General features: G+C 40.1%; 1 protein-coding gene across 1 annotated transcript in view; it reads left to right on the top strand.

Moving 5' to 3' along the window:
- The window catches only part of BLK (BLK proto-oncogene, Src family tyrosine kinase), an 87,540-nt gene that overhangs the window by 50,271 nt on the left and 17,028 nt on the right, over window positions 1-20,241 (top strand). Inside the window, exons 2-10 of the mRNA XM_069062769.1 lie at window positions 918-1,035; window positions 2,663-2,714; window positions 3,720-3,813; window positions 6,697-6,795; window positions 8,258-8,361; window positions 9,751-9,897; window positions 12,413-12,565; window positions 14,038-14,217; window positions 15,573-15,649. Coding sequence (XP_068918870.1) covers window positions 919-1,035; window positions 2,663-2,714; window positions 3,720-3,813; window positions 6,697-6,795; window positions 8,258-8,361; window positions 9,751-9,897; window positions 12,413-12,565; window positions 14,038-14,217; window positions 15,573-15,649 — 1,023 coding nt within the window. The 5' untranslated portion in view covers window position 918. The remainder of the gene's footprint in view (window positions 1-917; window positions 1,036-2,662; window positions 2,715-3,719; window positions 3,814-6,696; window positions 6,796-8,257; window positions 8,362-9,750; window positions 9,898-12,412; window positions 12,566-14,037; window positions 14,218-15,572; window positions 15,650-20,241) is intronic.

Below are 20,241 nucleotides of genomic sequence, written 5' to 3'. Positions count from 1 at the left end.
CCTCTCTACACAGCTCAATTAGTGCTTTCTAACTGATTTTTTTGTGTCTCTATTACCCCATCTGTGAAGTAAGGAAAATAATCCTTGGCCTTTTGATCTAACTTCAAAGTCATGGTTTGGGTATAGGTGAGATTATATTGCACATTTATTCCAAACATATGTTCAAAGGGGTTTGCTACTGACCATGTTATTCTCTCCAATATACCAATCATCCTATTCTTAAATGAACATGTGTAATCCTGGTGAAGTGTGTTTCAACCACCCTTACCCTTAAAAAAAAAGAAGGATACTTGAGCATATTGAAAAACATGGATAATAAAAAATGATTCCAAAATAAAAAAATCTTAGGCTAAGCTTTATGGTTCATAGGATAAGAGATTTAGAAGAATAAGAATCCTTGCTAGATATTGGATCCAACCTTCTCAATTTACAGAAGAGGAAATTGAGGCCCAGAGATGGTGACTTGTCCAATGTCTCATAGTCAATCAGTGGAAGGGTCAAGGACTAAAACCCTGTTCTCCTGACTCCCAGTTCAATGTTAAATGTTCTTCTCATAAACTATGGAGTCTCCTTTCAAAGGAGACATTTTATATTTATATTCCAATTTTATAATGGAAAACATTTTGCCAGTCCCAGACACAGTGAGACTCTGTGATTTCCAAGTGAATTCCTGATTCTTCTTTCTAGTTTTTCTATGTGACATCAGACAAGTCATATTTCCTCTCTGGGCCTCAATTCTCCCTGCTATTGAAAGAGCAGGAGCCAGGATTTGAGTCTTGGCTTACAGAGTCCCTCCCAGATCAATGCTACATCTTAAATGGATAATCTTTGGGGGAGATTAGTACATATGGACAGAAATACTGAGCACCAATCCCAGTGGACTAACATTCTTGTTATCTGCCCTTTCACCATAACAGGATGGGAGTAGTGAGCAGCAAAAAACTGACTAAGGAGAAAGGAAAGAATTGGTGGAGTTTTGAGAAGGAGTCTCAGATCACCTTTCCAAATAAGCCTCCTCCACCTCTGCCTCCGCTGGTGAGTGAGCTAGCTGTCACCTGACTTCCAAACTTAAGTCAGAAGCTGAGAGAGGGAGGAAGAGCAGCTCTCTTCAGCCCTGTGGTGATACTCACTGGAATTTCTTAGTGAGACCAACAATCTTTCTCCCTCCTTTTAGGGTATCCCTAAGAGTGGGTATATTTATATGTGAATGTATATGTGTCTGTATATATAGGGTATAAAGATATTTGTGGATCTTTAGAAGTATAGTGAAACAACAGCAGATATATAGGTGTATATAGAGAAAGTATACATATATGCATGTATATATACATATATACTACATATTTATGGATCTTTGGAAGCATAATGTGGAAGAAATAGCAGAAATGTGTGTATATAATATGCATATACACATAGCTGGCATTACATATATTATGCATGCATACATATATACACATCTATACCTACAACTACTTCTGTACTATGCCTTCAACAATCATAAATATATGTGTACATATACATATGCATACATACACATATGTATGTCTCTATATATGCATATATCTGCCATTACTTCCATGCTATGTTTTCAAAGATCTGTGATTACTTTGGTATGGTTTCTCTCTCCATTGATGCAGAACAAAAACCTTCTGTGCCTTAATAGACAGTTCACATGAATTTCTGTGCCCAAAATATGAATATCCAATGGTGTAGTAGAAAATCTTCACACATTGACCTAGACTGGTCTTCAGATGACAGTTTTAAAAGATGTCACCCATTCCTTACCTAAAGCCTTTTTAGCTTAGTAGGACCTGCTAGATCCTGTGAATAGAAGAGCATTGAAGATCCATATGGATCATCTCCATATGACCATGAGGATTAATGGGTGATTTCAGGGCAGGAGAAGCAATATAAATGGCAACTATTATTTTCATTGTTTGCTGTTTCATGTCTTTCATTTCCATTCTTGTAGTGTCATTGATCTAGGGCTGGAAGGGACACATATTCTATCCTGTTCATTTTAGAAAACTGAGGCTCAGGTAGGCTAAGTGATTTGCCCAAGGTCATAGAAGTAAATAAGGATTAGAGGCAAGATTTGAATCCTGGTCCTCTGACTACAGAGTCGATTTCTTTCTACTGTACTATTGTTGGTGTCATCTATCTCTATGAAGTGTGTTTCTTACTCCCAGGATGTGACTGAGGCATGGAGAAAATCTAACTCATAGTTATTGGGCTTAAATACTTACTGTTCCTCACAAAAGCAAAGCAAAACAAAATTTCATCTCCAGACTCCATGCCTTTGTATTAACTGTCCCTCAAGCCTAGAATGCTCTCCCTCCCTCACCTTTACTACCTCTTATATTCTGTGGTTTCCTGCAAGATTCATCTCAAAACTCAGCTTCTGTAGGAGTCTTTTGCTGATTTTCCCAGTAGCTAGTACCCTCCCCTGTCAGATCACTATCCATCTACTCTGCTTATATCTTGTATGTACCTTGTTGTTTTATCCATTAGAATGTGAGGTCCTTGAGGGATGGAATTGTTTTTTCCTTCCTTATATCCTCAGCCCTTAGCATAGTCCCTGAAACATAGTAAGAACCTAATAAATACTTGCTCAAACTGCTGAACAGTGAATTACCTGTTGGTTTTTTTGTTTCTGTCAAAGGTTGTCTTCAATCACATCACTACACCAACCCCTGTTCTAAGTCCTGATCAAGGTAAGAATCTTGGCTTTGGTAGCTTGGTTGCTATGTTGCCCTGTTGTTCTATCCTTTTTTATTTTCTTTTTGGCAGTCAGCATAAAGGAAAATATCAACCTGAGTCTCATTGCTTGACTCAACCCAAATCCCCCTCATTTCCTAAGGTTCCTTTTGTAACAAGGCACTGAGGATGCAGTACAAATTCTCACTGTGGGATTCCTGATTTATTTTAAGAAAAGACACTATTCTAAAGCCAAGGAAAACCAGTTCTCCAGGACTTTTTGGGCCTCATAGAAAAAGGTCAGAGTGGGTAATCCAGCTCCTCCAATGGGAAATTCGTATTCCAGAGAGGCTGGTTTTCTCCAGAAGAGGGCAGCACACAACAGGTTGAGAGACCATGCATTAGGGAAAAACATGAATCAGGAACCCAAAAGCATGGAGTTGACTAAATTTGTGCCAGCCAAAATCAGAGACCAGGTATAAGTCAGGTGCAGAAACTTCTTAATCGGTCAGGTAAACTAGGTAGTGTAGGACACAATTTTGAGGCAGACCAGGAAGTTCAATGGACAGAGAGTCTTTGGACATAGCAAAGCCACTTCTGAAGCAGGGTACAAAGGAGGGAAAGAGCTGAGACCACACTGAGAGGAGTTCAGCTGATGTGCCTCAGGGGCAGGAAAGGAAGGAAGCCATTTGGTAACTTCTTGTTTGGATTTTTTGCTTTCTTGGGGGGAGGGGGGGCAAGCCATGTAGGTGCTTAACTCTGATTTTTTTTTTCCCTTGAAAGAATGCAAGTAATTTCATCAACCTATAAATTCAGCACCCTGGGAAAAGCCCTCCTAGTTACAGATTCTTTGTAATCCTTATCACAAATCTGAAAGAGTTCTCCTAAAGCCTAATCCTGACCTTGACTCTGCTAATAGCCCCTTTTCCTGATTTTACCCATATCATTTATTTAGCTTATTCTCTCTTCCTGCCACAACTCCAGAAACCCCAGAGAGCTGCCATTTTTCTTCTTTATTGCAGAGGAGCACTATGTGGTTGCCTTGTGGGATTATGAAGCTGCGAATGATCGGGACCTGAAGGTGGTGAGGGGAGAGAAGCTGCAAATCTTGATGACGTATGTTTCCTAGAATGCCATTCCACACAGGGAGTCTCCTACTGACTGATCGTACTTTTGCAGGGGGGTGGGGAATGGGGGAATATTCCTTCATTCACTCATTTCTATCTCCTTTACTTTGAATTTTTTTCTTTGTTCCACTTTTTTTGATAATTTTTAATATTTTAAACTTAAATACAAAATGAGAAAAGGGCGGGGGGGAACACTGCCATGCACATAGCAGACCATAAGAGAAGATTCAATATAAAACACTAAATTTCCATTTCAAGAAAATCTGTGTGATAAATACTACACATTGTTTTCAAAGCGGCCCAGCTTTTCTTTGCTTTCTGGTTGGTTTTCTTTTGTTCCTTGATATGCTCTTTTTACTTTTTTTCCCTTTCCCTCCCTTCTCCTCCCCTCCCCTAAAGAAGGCCACAATTAAGCAGATACATATACATATACTTAGATATCAATAGACTTATATATATACCTATAAACTCATACATAACTATACACTCATATACATATATACAACTATACACTCATACACACACATATATACATATGTGTATGTCTATTAATATATATGACAATACTATGCTTATTTCCTCCTATCATCTGTTTCTCTGAAGGTAGATAGTATCTTCCTTCATATGTCCAAGTCTTTCCATGTTTTTCTAAATCAACCAGCCTCATCATTTTATACATCACAGCAATATTCCAACCTACTCACATCTTACCTAAGAGATTGTCTATAAAAAATATTCCCCCAATTTTGTGCATTCCTTCTATTCTTGGCTACATAGGTTTTATTTATAAAAAAATTTCATTTAAAATAATCAAAATTATCCTTTTTATACTTCAACAATGCTTTCCCTTATAACATAGTTTAATGTTATGTTTAATGTCTGATACTGCTCTATCTGCTTCCTTTACATCTTTTTTTTTTTCAAAGCAATCGGGTTAAGTAACTTGCTCAAGGTTACACGGCCAGTTATTATTTCTGGGTGTGGTGCTGAGTATCTGAGCCCGGATTTGATCCAGGTCATCCCAACACTGGAGCTGGTGCTCTTACTCACTGAGCCACCTGGCCACCCCTAAGCAATTGGGGTTAAGTAACTTGCTCAAGGTTACACAGCCAGGTGTTTCTGGGTGGGTGCTAAGTGTCTGAGCCTGGGATTCGATCTCCAGGTCTTCTCAACACTGGAGCCGGTGCTCTTACTCACTGTGCTACCTGGCCCTTTACATCTTTTTTTCCTGGTTTCTTTGAGTCTTCTGATCTTTTGCTCTTCCAAATGAACTTTGTTATTATTTTTTCTCACCATCCACTTTAGGTGAGAATAAACAGCCTGGATGTTATAGAGACAACATTCATGTTATCTTAAGGTCAGCTCCAGAGTATTTTATCATTTCCCATTGTACTACATCACGTACACTACAGGACTCACTGAACGTGGCATTCTTGTGTTTGGTGAGTTCCTGAGCAGTTCTCCCCTATTCCCCATGGTTTTGCTCTAATTATCTGGAATCAGGCCAGAAGTTTCTGAATCACATATATTCATGAATGATTCCACAAAAATGTGTCACAAACATGTCTTATTTGTACAGAATCTCTTTTGCTTTTTAAAATAATTTGACCTACAAATTAAAAGTAGAGTTGTAAAAGACTGCATGTTTTATTGTATGTCAATCAATTTAATTATTTTTTTAAAATGAAAATAAAACAATCTGACATTTTTGCTCATTTATCTTTTTCAAATTTTGCTTTTACTTTTTTACCCATGCCAAAGGTAATCAGTCAACTTCTATAGTAAAAAATAGGACCCAAGATTTAGATCTAGAAGGAACCTCAGAGATCAATTAGTACAACTCCAGCATTTTACAAATGAGGAAACTGGGGCAAGGAGTGGTCCAGTGAAATGCTAAGATCACATAGATAGTGAGGGGCAGGGTGAGCGTTCAAACCCAGATTTTGTTGTTCAGTCGTGTCTGACTCTTCATGACCTCATTTGGGGTTTTCTTGGCAAAGATACCATAGGGGTTTGCCATTTCCTTCTTTTTACAGCTCATTTTACAGATGAGGAAATTAAGGCTTCGTCTTAAGTGATTTGCCCAGGGTCACACACCTAGTAAGTGTTTGAGGCCAGATTTAAACTCAGAAAGATGGATCTTTGTGACTTAAGTCTCGGTGCTCTATCCACACTACCCAAATCCTGGCTCCAAATTCAGTACTTCCCACTGACTGTACTCTGCTGTTGCTACTTCATATATGGAGTCACTAGACTGATCAACTGAGTTTCCAAGAAGGAAAGTAAATAACATTTTATTTCACTTGAAACTTAGATTTAGACTAAGAAGGGACAAGGTCAAGTCTAACTCCCTCATTTTACTAGTGAGGGAAAAAATGCCTTGGGAAGGAGAAATGTTGCCCAGTCACATAGTTAGTGAGTGACAGAGACTTCCTCTGACTCAAATCCAGCAACTCTTCCCACTGAGCGGCATTGCTTCCTCTTCGTATCTTATTCTGAAAACCAAACTGCATTTGACTATTGTTCTGGAAGTTTGGCCTTCAAGTCCTAACCTTGTGACAGAAAAGATCCTATACCCCGGGGCTTTCCTCAATTCTTTCCCATTCTCCTAATCAGCAGCAAGTTTTCCATGAAAGTTGCTCATTAACAGCTAAGAAGACTAGTACCAAACATTTTTGTGACCCACCCCTCAGTAAATCATAAATAACAGGGATATACAAAGCCAGCTCATGATTCTATTTTTCATTTCTTTTCTATCTATCACTGTCTCACGATTGAGATCCCATTTGTAAAGTGCTTTGAGCTCCCTCATGGGAAAGCCCTGAACATAGGATTTTTACTATATTTGTGTTTTCCCTTTTTCCCCTCTCAGAACTGGAGACTGGTGGTTGGCCAAATCACTTGTCACTGGAAGGGAAGGCTATGTCCCTAGCAACTTTGTTGCTCGAGTAGAGACTCTGGAAATTGAAAAGTAGGTGCACTTTAATACTAATTCTGGGGGGAAAGGGGGCGGTAAGTGGTGGGCAGGCAGGAATGCTGGATGAAAGAAGTGGGAGCTATTGACTGACCATTTGGATTTCAGACTTTTTTTTTACCTTCTTGATTGCAACAATTGTTCACTGTGATCTTCAACAAATCACCTTGTTCTGCTCAGCAAGAATGAGAATTGTCCCTGCCCCCTTCTTCCTGAATATATCTTGTGAAATTCAGGACATAACTTAGGGTGTGAGGCTATGGTGTGGACCGTCTTGTCATAGGAAAGCTTTCCTGGGGCTTCATATTCCTTATTGGAATAGTTATTTCCATGGAATTTGAACTCTTATCCCTGCCTAGAGAAGTTGTTTTTCAGTCATGACAACTCTTTGTGACATCGTTTTGGTTTTTTGTTTTTTTTTTGGCAAAGATGCTGAAGTGGTTTGCCATTTCCTTCTCTAGATCATTTTACAGATGAAGAAATGAGGCAAAGAGGGTTAAGAGAGTTGCTCAGGGTTACACCTCTAGTAAGTGTCTGAGGACGTATTTGAACCCAGGTCTTCCTCCTCCAGGCCCAGCTCTTTGTCCACTGCACCACCTAGATGCTCTTGGAGTAGATAGAGGATGTAGTAGATAGAGGAACAGATTTAAAGTTAGGAAGACCTGGATTCATGCTGTGGCTCTAATATCCTCTATTCAGCCTGTTCTAGTTCCACATCCTGTTGGATTGATATTGTACACACCAGAATGTTCAAGTAGCACATCTGCAGATACAGGTAAAGCCAGATCAACAATCAACATATATTAAGTACTTACTTGTGCCAGTCACTGTACTAAATGCTGATGTTGGCAGAACTTTAAATCTGGGCAGTAAGGGTTTGGTTTATTAAATTCAGCAATGATTTACTGAATACCTGACATGTATGTAGCAGATAGAGAGTTGTGACTTGAGATCAAGAAGACCTGTGTTCAAGTCCATCTACTGATTGTATGACCCTGGGCAAACACTTAACCTCTTGTCCCAAGCAACTCAAGGAGCTCACAATCTACTAGGAGGGTTAATATACATATATATATATATATATTCCCTGCCAATATATATATAGCTACACACACACACACACAGAGTTCAGAGGGCAGACATAGAGCTCTGGCTCAACACATTTCTTATCTTCATATGTCTTTAAATTGACAAAGTTCCTGTACATGGAATGTCTGTCTCAAATCAAGTTGTGCCTATATTTTGACTGGTTTCAAGGACTAGTTTAAAGTTATTCCAGGAGGCAGGAAAGTATTACGTAGACTCATGAGTGGTGGGGTTTTTGGGGGGAATCCCCTTTGCCTTTGGGTATATAGGACATGACTGTGGGAGAAGCACCAAAGCATGAGGTGCAATGAGAAGAGCCCTGAAGATTGTGCTGCCATGTGATGGGTACTCCCCTTCCCCCTTATCTTTCCAGGTGGTTCTTCAAAACAATTAGCCGGAGAGATGCTGAGAGGACGCTCCTGGCCCCTGTCAACAAGGCTGGTGCATTCCTTATTAGAGAGAGTGAAACAAACAAAGGTAAGAACAAAGCAGCCCTTCTGAGCAAGGCTGGGCAAAGAGGATGGCACTGGGAGCCAAGAGGCCTTCAGAGGCCCTGGGCCTGGCTCAGCCCTTAACATTGTAAGAGCTTGCTCAAATCACTTCTCTGTGTTGCCTTCTATTGGAGGGGAGAAGGGAGCTGGACTAGGTGATTTCAATACCCCTCCCAGCTTTGGCACTCCATGATCCTGGATGTCATTTGTCAACCTGGAGGCACACAAAGCCAGGGAATGGATTGGGCCAGAGAAAAAGCCATGTGCCAGCCCTGTGAAATTATCTTTCCCTTCTGTGTGTGTGCCTACATGTGTTGGCAGAGCGTATATAACATGTACTTGTTTGTACATTGACATTCTTACTAGATTGTAAGCTTCTTGAAGTCAGGGACCATGTTTTTGCCTTTTTCTGTGTCCCAGTACTTAGCACTGTGCACAATGCATAGTAGACACTTAACAAATCCTTCTTGACTGATACAAGCATTGCCTGCATAGAGATGGGGGCACTGCAGTCCCTTCTCCCTCTAGTGGAAGAGGAGGAAGCTGGTTGGTGAGGGAATGGGGGAGAGGGAATGTGAATGTGGCTGAGAGTGAGACTAGTGGGGGTGACTCCAATTAGGAGAACTTGGACTGAAAATGACAGGGAGAAAGCAGAAGCCCTGCTTCTAGCCAGCAGCCTGGCTGTGACAATGTCTTGAGTAGCAGACATTGAAGCCTAGATATTCTCCCCACACCTACACCTAGAGTGTCGACAATACCTGGAGCATCCCTCTAAAATTAGGAGACTATGCACTATTAGAGAACCTGGGTTCAAATCCCAGCTCTGTAACTTGTTGTGTGTCTGTGGGCATCTGTTCTCTCTGGGCCTCTGTTTCCTCTTCTGTCAAAAGAGGAAAGTTAGACTGGATGATATTGGATGTCCCTTCCAGATCTAAATCTATAATCCTTCCAGGAATAAGTGCTCAGAAGATAAGGATATCAGCACTTGGTAATTAGTCAGACAAGAAAATCTTGCTAGGGTCTTGGGCTAAGTTTTGAGGAATTGATGGAATTGGTGAAACTCCAGGCAGAGGTCAGGTAGACAGGGGAAATTTTTGGAAAACTCCATTATTGGAGGGGGGGGGCAGGGAAATTGGGGTTAAGTGACTTGCCCAGGATCACACAGCTAGTAAGTGTTAAGTATCTGAGGTTGAATTTGAACTCAGGTCCTCCTGACTCCAGAGCTGGTGCACTATGCACTGTGGCACCTAGCTTCCATCTCTCCCCCCCCCCCCCAAGTAATTTAAAGGAAACCCAAATCCCACTTTAACTAGACATTTAATTTCCTTGAGTTGATGACTTATTTTTCCCATATGTTTATTTGTTAATTCTCTAGGTGCCTTTTCCCTGTCTGTGAAGGACACCACTTCTGCTGGGGAGGTGATCAAACACTATAAGATCCGGTCCCTAGATGAAGGAGGATATTATATCTCTCCAAGGATTACCTTCTCTTCGCTACAAGATTTGGTCCAACATTATTCTAGTAAGAGCTGGGTATTGAATTTGGTTCTAGGGAAATCACTTGTGTTTATGTAAAAGGATATATTAGATAAGATTGGGCTTTTTAATTGGTGTCTATGGGCCCTGTGGTAGGTACAAGGGGAACTGGATCCTAGTCCCAATTCTGGCACTCACTAGCTCTCCCCTCTTTGCTCTCCCCTTTCTCTGGGCTCAGCCGCATGTCCTCTGCTCATTTGGTACAAGTCTGTCAGACACAAATTACCTAAAATCCAAGCAACTCTCAGAGGAAGAGAAATAAAAAGGTTGGCGTTCCTTTCCCACCACATCCCCATTAATGGAAAATTTGTCACAACCATTCTTACTTAACAATTGTATAGTAATCATGAAACAAAGCCAACAATCCAAAGTGAAAATTTTAAAGCGATACAAAGTTTAGGTTAGAGCTTTTTGTTCATTTAAAGAGAATAATAACTCTAGACATCAGCATGACCTGAAGAATAATTTTCCTGTTATGTCAGTGATGGCCAAAGGCAGAGAAAGAGATACTTCTCTTGATTCGATTAACCAAAGGATATTCCTCCTACAGGTTGTAGTTACGAGCCATTTTCCTGGAGTTGAAGAGTTTTCCATTAGAAACTAGTTGGACCTTTGATAGGGAAGAAACAATGGATTTTAGACTAGGGCCATCTCCTCGCAATGTGATTAAGTACTGACAAAGTTTATTTCATTCAGATAATTTCCAAAGGACTTCAGCAAAAATAATAATATTATTAATATTTTTCTTAAAGAAAGAATTGGGCTGGGAAGGAAGCCCTTAGTGTGCTTTCATAGTTGTATCATATTATCTGGGACATGATGAAGTTGGATTTGGCAGTCTCTGAGATACTTCCCTCTTCATGACATTAATGATGTAGCATTAATAGGAACATTGGCATTGCCCTACTTGACATTGTACTCAAGCAATACTTAGACACTTGGACAGATTTATAATCTCTTCTATCCTGGTGCATGTACATCAAAGATTCTCCAGTCTCTATCCCCATTTTTCTCCTTGTTTTTCCATAGACGATCTATCCATTGTCGTGGAAGTCTTCCTTGAGGCCAAGGATTCTTAATTTTTTATGCTATTGGCCCACTTGACAAAACCAGATCCTAACGTGATTAACCCTAGATCCTTCTTCTCAGAATATTTTTAAATGCAGAAGATTACAAAAGAAACCAATTATATTTAAATATAATTGTCAATAAACAAGTTCATAGACACTGGTAAAGAACTCCTGTGTCTAACTTTTAATAGTTTGTGGGTACCAGTGCAAAACTAGGGCTGCCCATCTGCCCATCTCTCACAATTACTGCCCAACTGGCTCACCTCCTCCCCCATCGTTACATTTCACCTAGGATATCTTTTATACCACTTCTTGCTTACAAATCATTGCTGATAATATGCTGAGTGCTTCCTGGCGCCTACTATTCACACTGACTTTTACAATTCCTCTGTGATCATATGACAGTTATTTCACAATAGCATCATTAATGCATTGTAACTGAATCTGAGTTATATTTAGGATTGTGCTGGTAAATGTTTACCAAGTAGCTTTTTAGAAGGAAAAAAATGTACACAGGACATTTATTACCCTTATTCTCCATCACTTTCTCAAGTCTAAACAATCAACAAAGCAATATCTCAAGCCTTGATTTGGTGCATTTGTGAATTTGAGGTATAAAAGGTAACACAGAAAATTTAACAATCAGCTTTTGTGAGCCAATTAGAGCTGACTCCCGAATACCCCTGCAAAGTCACCCTATAAAGATGATTAGGCGGCTGATTACCCTATTATAATGTTGTTTCCATAGAATTTTCTATTTCCATGGAAATTACCAATTCACTAAAGTATTTCCCCATGGCAATTAATGACATTAGGTGGCCATACCTTCAGCAATCCCAAGCCTGCCACCTAGAGGCTCACTGTATGACAGCTTTAAAAAGAGCAAAATTTAATCTAAATGCACTTGCAGAGTACAGATTAATGTACACTTTATGCTGGTCTAATGCAGAGGTCCAGTCTTGGAGTCAGAATGACATTGGTATAAGTCCAGGCTCTAGAACATAGTGGCTATGGGGCAAGTCATCAACCTCTCAGTGCCCTGGACAACTATTTAATTTGAAGCTGCATCTATCTGTCTGCTTATCTGTTTTAGCAGAGGGAGGTTTCCTTAACAGAAAGCTTTCTGCATTCATAAAATTGCAAGGAAAAAAGTATGTGGTAAGCCCCCTCTATAGGAAAGACAAGGTATTAGGTGCTTTATTCAAATAAAGCAGAAATGATAGCAGAAGGAGAAGTGGAGAAAAGAACATAACCAATAGTTCTCCCCATCCTCTCATTTCTGTATCTTTCTGGAATGTTAATGAGCAAAGATTAATAATACCAGGTTGGGGGTGGGGTGGGGACTAGGATGTTCCAGATAAAAAGGAAAGGCATGGTTCCTTTGCTGCCCCAGTCATGACCCATCCCCATCTTTTTGTCACTATAACACAGAGAAAAGGGACGGTTTATGCCAGAGGCTGACTATGCCCTGTGTGATTCTGGATCCTCAGACATACTGGGCCCAGGATGAATGGGAAGTGCCCCGGCAGTCACTGAAACTGGTGAAGAAGCTTGGTGCTGGACAGTTTGGAGAAGTCTGGATGGGTAAGTACATGTTGCTCAGGGTCTTCTGGGGGTACAGTATGGGGAGGGGGAAATGAAACAGAGACAAAGAGGAAGGGTACTCTCTAGGGGGCAATCCCCTACATATACTTACATGCTGTTGTACATGTTTAATAAATAATTTAATATATTAATATATAATAATTTAAATAATGTAATAAATGTTTATTGGTTGACTGACTTTTTATCCCCATCTAATGAAGAGGAAGCTGAGATACAGAGAAAAGTGATTCGACTAAAGGGATATAGCAAGTCTAACCAGAGAATCCTGATCCTTAGTCTGGTACTTTCTCCCTTAAGTTATCTGGAGGCCTTCCTTCTGAACTTTTCTGGATGATCCCTATGGTGGTACCTTCTCCCTTGAATTATCTGGAGACCTTTCTGAACCTTTTTGGATGGGTCCTTGAGGAGAGGAACTTTGTGACTTTGCATTCTCAGTGCCTCTCTATGTGCTTGGCCCATGATAAAGTAGACCCAAAATAAAGGCTTAATGAACCTCCTCACCCTTTGTTACTTTACTTTTATTTATTGTTTTCCATTATTAGACTGTAAGTTCCTTGAGGACAGAGGCTGCCCCTTCTTTGCATTTTGCCTTTCTTTTTTGCCTTTATTTTTATTCCCAGCATTTAGCACATAATTGGTACATAATTAGCATACATAATTATGTGCCCGGTCATAATAAACACTTAAAATCTGCTTACTGGGGCTGCTGGGTGGGGAAGTAGAGCACCAGCACTGGAGTCAGGAAGACCTTGAGTACCTGAGTTCTAATCTAGCCTTAGATACTTACTAGTTGTATGACCTGGGGAAAGTCACTTAATCCTGATTGCACTCCTCCCCAAAAAAGGTGCTTACTGATTTGACCTGAATGAATAAATGATTTTTCTTAATAAAGGCTTATTGCTGGTTGATTGAATGACAGCAAAACTCTTCTGGATTATTGATTTTGAGTCTGAAATAAATCATAGAATTTTAGAGTTAGAAGGCACTTCAGGACCATGTAGTCCAACTCATACCCAAAAAAGAATCTGTTCCACCACATACCCAATAAGTAGTCTTCCAACCCCTGCTTAAAGATTTCCACTGGGGGTAGCCTACTGCCTCTCCTTTTGGACAGCTCTAATTGTTAGCAAGTTTTTCTTGACATCAAGCTTAAGTATGCCCTCTTCCCAATTTCTATCTGTTGCCTTTGGTTCTGCCAACTGTGCCCAAATGAAACGAGTCTAATGCCTCTTCCACATGACAAACTTTCAAATAATTAACTTTCTGAATCTAATTTATACTTATGTAAAATGGGGATACTTAGTGACCGAGTTAGGATTAGAAACCAAGTCTTCTGATTCCTATTCAAATGCTGTTTCCACTACCTCATGTTGCCTTGTGGTGAAAGGGACTTGCTTCTAAGTAGAACATCTGTATCCTTAATGGACTCTTTGATCCTCCCCTTGGCACAGGTTATTATAAAAACAACATAAAGGTGGCCATCAAGACCCTGAAGGAGGGCAGCATGTCTCCTGAGGCTTTCCTTGCTGAAGCCAATTTGATGAAAACCCTCCAGCATGACAAACTGGTCCGTCTCTATGCAGTGGTAACCCAGGAACCCATCTATATTGTCACAGAGTACATGGCCAAAGGTGACAAGGCTTAGACCCTGTGGTTGAGACTGGGGGTGGGAAAGGGCTGGAGGAGATATAGATATGGAGGATGCAGTCTGGTAAGAGTTTAGATTCAATGGACTTCACTGAGTATTGATTGAGTGTTCGCTAAGCAAATCTCTAAGAGACAAAGCCTAAACAATGAGTTGAAGCTAGTGGTCAATCTGTGGCCTCCCTGGGGGATGAAAGGAGCAGGGAGAGAAGGAGTAAGTGCTATTTGTGAAGGCTGCTCTCCCTATGAGTTTAGGAAGACAAACTTTATAGCCTACTGGTCCTCACAGGGGGAAGAGGAGAGAAGAGAAGAGTAGAAGAGAAGAAAGAAAGGGATGAAAGAGGAGAAGAGAAGGAAGAAAATTAGGGAAGGGAAAGGGAGGAGAAAGAGAGAATGAAAGGAGGTGGGACCAGGAGTAGAAAGAAGAGAAGATGGAAAGGGGTGAAAAATAGGGGAGAAAGAGGGAGACAAAGAGAAAATGAGGGAAGAGCAGAGGAGAAGAGTGGAGAGGAACAGGAAAAGGATAAAAAGGGAAAAGGGGAAAAACATGGAAGAAGAGGGGATAAGAGTGGAGGGAAGGAGGGAAGAGGTGGGATGAAGATGGAGGGAAAGAGGCAATAAGAGGGTAGGGAATGGAAAAAGAAAAAGGAGAGAGATGAGGAGAGAAAAGATGAAATAGGGCGGCCAGGTAGCACAGTGAGTAAGAGCAGCGGCCCCAGTGTCGGGATGACCTGGGATTGAATCCGGGCTCAGATACTTAGCACCAAGCCCAGAAATAAATAAAGGAGAGATGGGATAGGGGAGAGAAAATGAGATGAGAAGAAAGGAAGGGACATGGGAGAAGGGAGGAAGGAGAGAACAGGAGAGAAGAGCATTCTTCTCTCCATGCCCCAGAGATGCTGCTCTCCCCACTAGTCCTCATGAGACATTCTCACGAGCATTCCATGGAATCTACAGATTCTATTCCATGGATTCTCTTCTGGAGCACCAGGTCCTTAGAATGCAATGCTTCAGATTAGGGGAACATGAGCAAGAAAAGAACTAAGAGACTTATTTTAAAACTTATTTCATGCAGCCAGCTTGCTTCTAAACAAATCTTAAGAGCAAGAAACAACTCTTTGGACATACAACATACTGCCAGGGCATGTTGGATATGTTGGGAAGCTACATTGATTATCACTTATCAAACTACTCTCTCTTTACCCTGAAAGACCTGGAAGAGTTTATTTGACTGGTTTACTTTCAGGAGCAGCTTGCTCTGGGAAAATCTAGTTGAGCAAAGTTGACAAGAGCAGGTGCCAGGTCACTTTCTGAAACAATGCTTTAATTTCTTTCTTATTAGGTTGCTTATTGGATTTCCTAAAGACAGAAGAAGGCTGCAAGCTGCCATTATCAAGACTGATTGACATAATGGCCCAGGTGTGTGAACCAGGGATAACCAATAACAATTACCATGATCCCATATGCCATTCGCTCAGTGCTTAGATGATCAGAATATGCTAGCACACATCCTCTTGTTTTTTAAAAAAATATTATCTTATTTTTTCCAATTATATGTAAAGACAATTTTTAACATTCTTTTTTTTAATTTGAGTTAAGAATTTTTCTCCCTCCCTTTCCTCCCCACTCCCTAAAATGGTAAGCAATTTAATATAGGTTATATAACACATCCTCTCGTTTGATCTTGACCTCATAAAGGGTAAATAACCCTTTACTGAGGACCCATAATTAGATCCAATGCTGAATTCATTACATTACATGGCCACTCAGTGAAGACAAAATCTGAGAGTTCAAAGGGTCATTGGACCAATTATCTTGAGGATTAGAGAAAATTGTATCAGTGAACAAGAGTACCCTTATGGCCTTGTTTTCTTGGAGTAAAATGCTAATGGTTATCAACCAATCTGTCAGCAAGCCTTTTTTAATAGTCTTCTATGTGCCAGGAACTGTGCTAGGTACTAAGGATACAAAAACAAACAGGAAATAATTTCTACCCTCAAGGAGCTTCCATTTTGCTAGGGGGTTCACATATAAGCAAATAAACAAGATAGACACAATAAATAAACTGATGAGAGGCCAGATAGTAACATCTGAAGAAAGCATAAAAGGTGGCACTTAACCAGAGTCTTGAAGGGATTTAGGGGTTCCCTTAAGTAGAAGTCAGGAGGGAGACAATTCCAGGCAGGGCCAGAGGAAGGAAATTGAATTTTACATACAGGAAACAACACCTGAGGGTGAGTAAGACCAATTCAATCCTTATTCAGGACATTCCTATATCCATGACTTTGTATTAACTGTTTCAAATATTTGGAATAGATTTCTTAGAATCCACTGTTTCCTTCAAAATAGTTCAAATACCATTTCTTCCTCCATGAAGCCTTTCTTGCTTGCTCCAACTGCTAGGGTTTCATTCCATTACCTTGTATTTTCCTTGAACACATTTTGTATACACTTATTTATGTACATGTTGTCTCCTTGCTAAGTGATATTCTCTTTGAAGTCAGAGACTAATTCATTTTTGTCTCTATCTCCAGCTCTTAGCATGTACCTAACACATAGTAGGTGTTTAATGAGTACTTTAATGATTGATGGAATAATGTTAATTAGTTTGGAAGGATCAGCTGGAGTCAGATCAAGAGGAGATTTAAATGCCCAACAGAAGAGATTGTATTTTAATCTAAAGGCAGTGGGGAGCCATAGCATCTTCTTGATCAGAAGAGCAACACCGTTGGAACTGTGCACTAAACATAAAGGGTTAAATAGCTTCCATATAAGGAAGCTTCTTCAATGGGTCCGTAATCTAATCAAGGCAATCATTCTCTCCACCAATGTCTCACAAGGCACCAAGAACCCTCTTATTCTGTGTGGTTACTGTCTTTGTGCTCTTCTAAGCCTCCAAAGGAGGGCTGGGCCATCTAACATGCTATGGGGATACGTCGATTCCTTTCTAACATCCAAATTATCCATCTATTATCCTTCTACTCCCTACCTTCTTTGCCCACCTCTTTTTCCAGTCATAAATCTTCCTGATAGCTTCTTTAGTCATTGTCTATGAAGAAGTGCTTCACTGGTAATATGGCTCCCTCAATTCTCATCTTCCATTCACCTCTCCATAAAATAGATGCTGTGGTTATTAGGTCTCTGATTTCCTTGATATAGAGAGTTCCCAGGGGAAAAACTCCTTCTACAGAAACAAGTCAGCAACTTGCTTTGCAATATGTCTCAGAGACTGCCTGGATAACCTGGAGGTTATATTACTTTCCCAGAGTTACACAACCAGCATGTGTCAAATGCAAACCTGGCTTTTTCTGTATTGGGGGCCAGACATATCTATTATGTCACTATCTTATGAAACTTCCTAAAATGAAAAAGTTATTCAATTTCCAAGAACCCCAATGGTGATTCAGTGTTGGGGACCCTCAAAACATTTGAGTAGGAATGAATTTCAACAGCCACAAAACATTCAGACTCCATCCTCAGAAAGGAAATAATCCAGCTTTAAATATCTTTATATTTCCCCACTTTGCCCTGGGTATTAAATACTAAAGCTAACAGAGACAGAATTTGATGTTCTTTGGAGTTTTATTCAGAATCTATCCATCCCCAGGGAGGGGAAGAGAGTCAAATTAGGAGAGAAAAATTTATTTCATTGGGATTATTAAATGGGAACTCAAAGAAAGCTTGACAGACTAAATCCCCTCCTCGTGATAGTCAGGAAAACACATTTGACAGCCGTGAAGTGTGGGTGTTTGGTCTGTGGTCAGCCTGTGAACACAGCCACACATCTATTTATGGAAGGGAAACCAGCCCTCTTTCATCTCCCCCACCCCCAACTTACCACATGACCCCCACCCCCACAATCATGGCATGGAATTTTATCTCTTATTAGTATCAGGACAGGAACTGACGTCATGTCTTCTCTTTTTTTTCCACTGAAGTAAGCACAGAACAGAGAGTGGAGTTAGAGCTGAAGAAAAATAAACTCAGAAAATTAATGCTAGGGTCAAGTTTATCCAAACCACACTCTATTTCTCAGAAAATTGTGGAACCACGTGGGGGAAAAAGCATGAAAATGCACCCACATTCAATATGCATAGGGTTCAGTACATGTCATGGTCAACATAGTTGCTGAATGAATGAATAAAATGATTGGACAGGAAACAAATTTTTTAAAAATACAACAAATTTATTGAATGGAGGTCATCTGCACTAGTGGTCGTGTCCAAAGATTCCAATACTGGCTTATTGCTGCAACAGGCTTGGTACTAAAATGACTCACTGACTTTTTGTTTCCCTCGGTATCTCTAATAAGTAATTTCCTATATGAAATAGAAAATCTAAGATTCTGAAAGTTGAAAAAGACTCCAAAGGTCATCTAATGTAACCATAACACAAGATTAAAAAATAGTATCAGAACAGGCATACAATTTAGAGATCTGTAGCCACCTGTGTAACATTGAACAAGTAACTTCCTCCCTCTGAACCTGTTTCCTTATCAGTAGAACAATGGGACTAGACTAAATTATCTCTCAGATGACCACCACTATCACAAAGTCACCACCTAATAGTCAATTCAATGGTTTTTCACTGTCTTCATCCTTTTCAACCTCTCCATAGCATTTGACACTGTTGACCTTTATCTCTTTTTTTTTCCTTTTGGAGGGCAATTGGGGTTAAGTAACTTGCCCAAGGATACACAGCTAGTTTTTTTGTGTGTGGGTATTAAGTGTCTGAGGCTGGAACCAAACTCAGGTCCTCCTGACTCCAGGGCCGGCGCTTCACTCACTGTACCACCTCGCCACCCATATCTTCATCTCTTTGAAACTCTTTTCCTTCACTCATTTATGTGGAATTATATTCTCCTACCTCTATGACTACTCATTTAAAATTTTCCTTTGTTAATTTATCTAGATCATCTCACTCACCAAATTTAGGCTTTCCCTAAAGCTCTGCCCTCAAGATATGACCCAATACAACAAAAATTAATTGGCAAATGATCAAAGAAAGAACCTAGAAATCATCCTCCAAGAAATTCTCAAGGAAAACTGCCCTGATATTTTAGAACCAGAGGGCAAAATAGAGGTTGAAAGAATCAACCAATCACCTCCTGAAAAAGATCCCAAAAAGAAAACTCCTAGGAATATTATAGCCAGGTTCTGAAATTCCCAGATCAAGGAGAGAATATTACAAGCAGCCAGGAAGAAACAATTTGAATATTGTAGAAACACAATCAGGATAACACAGGATCTGGCAGCTTCTACACTGAGGGATCGAAGGGCTTGGAATATTATATTCTGGAGGGCAGAGGAGCTGGGATTAAAACCAAGAATCACCTACCCAGCAAAACTGAGTATCATGTTTCAGTGGAAAATATGGTCATTCAGTAGAATAGAGGACTTTCAAGTATTCTTGCAGAAAAAACCAGAGTTGAATAGAAAATTTGACATTCAGATACAAGAAGCAAGAGAAGCATGAGAAAGTAAACAGGGAAGAGAAATCATAAGGAACTTATCAAAGTTGAACTATTTACATTCCTACATGGAAAAATGATGATTGTAACTGATGAAACTTTTCTCAGTATGAAAATAGTTGATGGGAATAGAAATATGTGTGTGTGTCTATATAGGAGGGTATATGGGTGTGTGAATACATATGTGAATGTGTGTGTGTGTGTATATATATATATGTTTACAGGTATACATAGACAGAGGGCACAGGACCAATTTAATAGGAAGGGATGATACTTAAAAGGTGAAATTAAGAGGTGAGAGAGGAATATAATGAGAGGAGATGGGAAGAGACAGAATAGGGTAAACTATCTTATATAGAAGAGACAAGGGAAAATGGTTACAATGGATGGGAAGAACAGGAAGGCAAAAGGGAATGGGTCAACCTTATTCTCATTGAATTTGGCTCAGGGAGGGAATGACATACACACTAAATAGGGTATCTCACCCTACAGGAGAGTAGGGGGGAAGGGGATAAGAGGGGGGATGATGGAAGGGAGGGTA

Source organism: Petaurus breviceps, unplaced genomic scaffold (assembly GCF_028583685.1).
Source record: "Petaurus breviceps papuanus isolate PSGF00001 unplaced genomic scaffold, PetGlider_PUasm1.0 90504, whole genome shotgun sequence".
In the NCBI taxonomy this organism is placed as follows: Eukaryota; Metazoa; Chordata; class Mammalia; order Diprotodontia; family Petauridae; genus Petaurus; species Petaurus breviceps.
The sequence above is the reverse complement of the archived record's forward strand: the minus strand, read 5'-3'. Positions and strand labels throughout refer to the sequence as shown.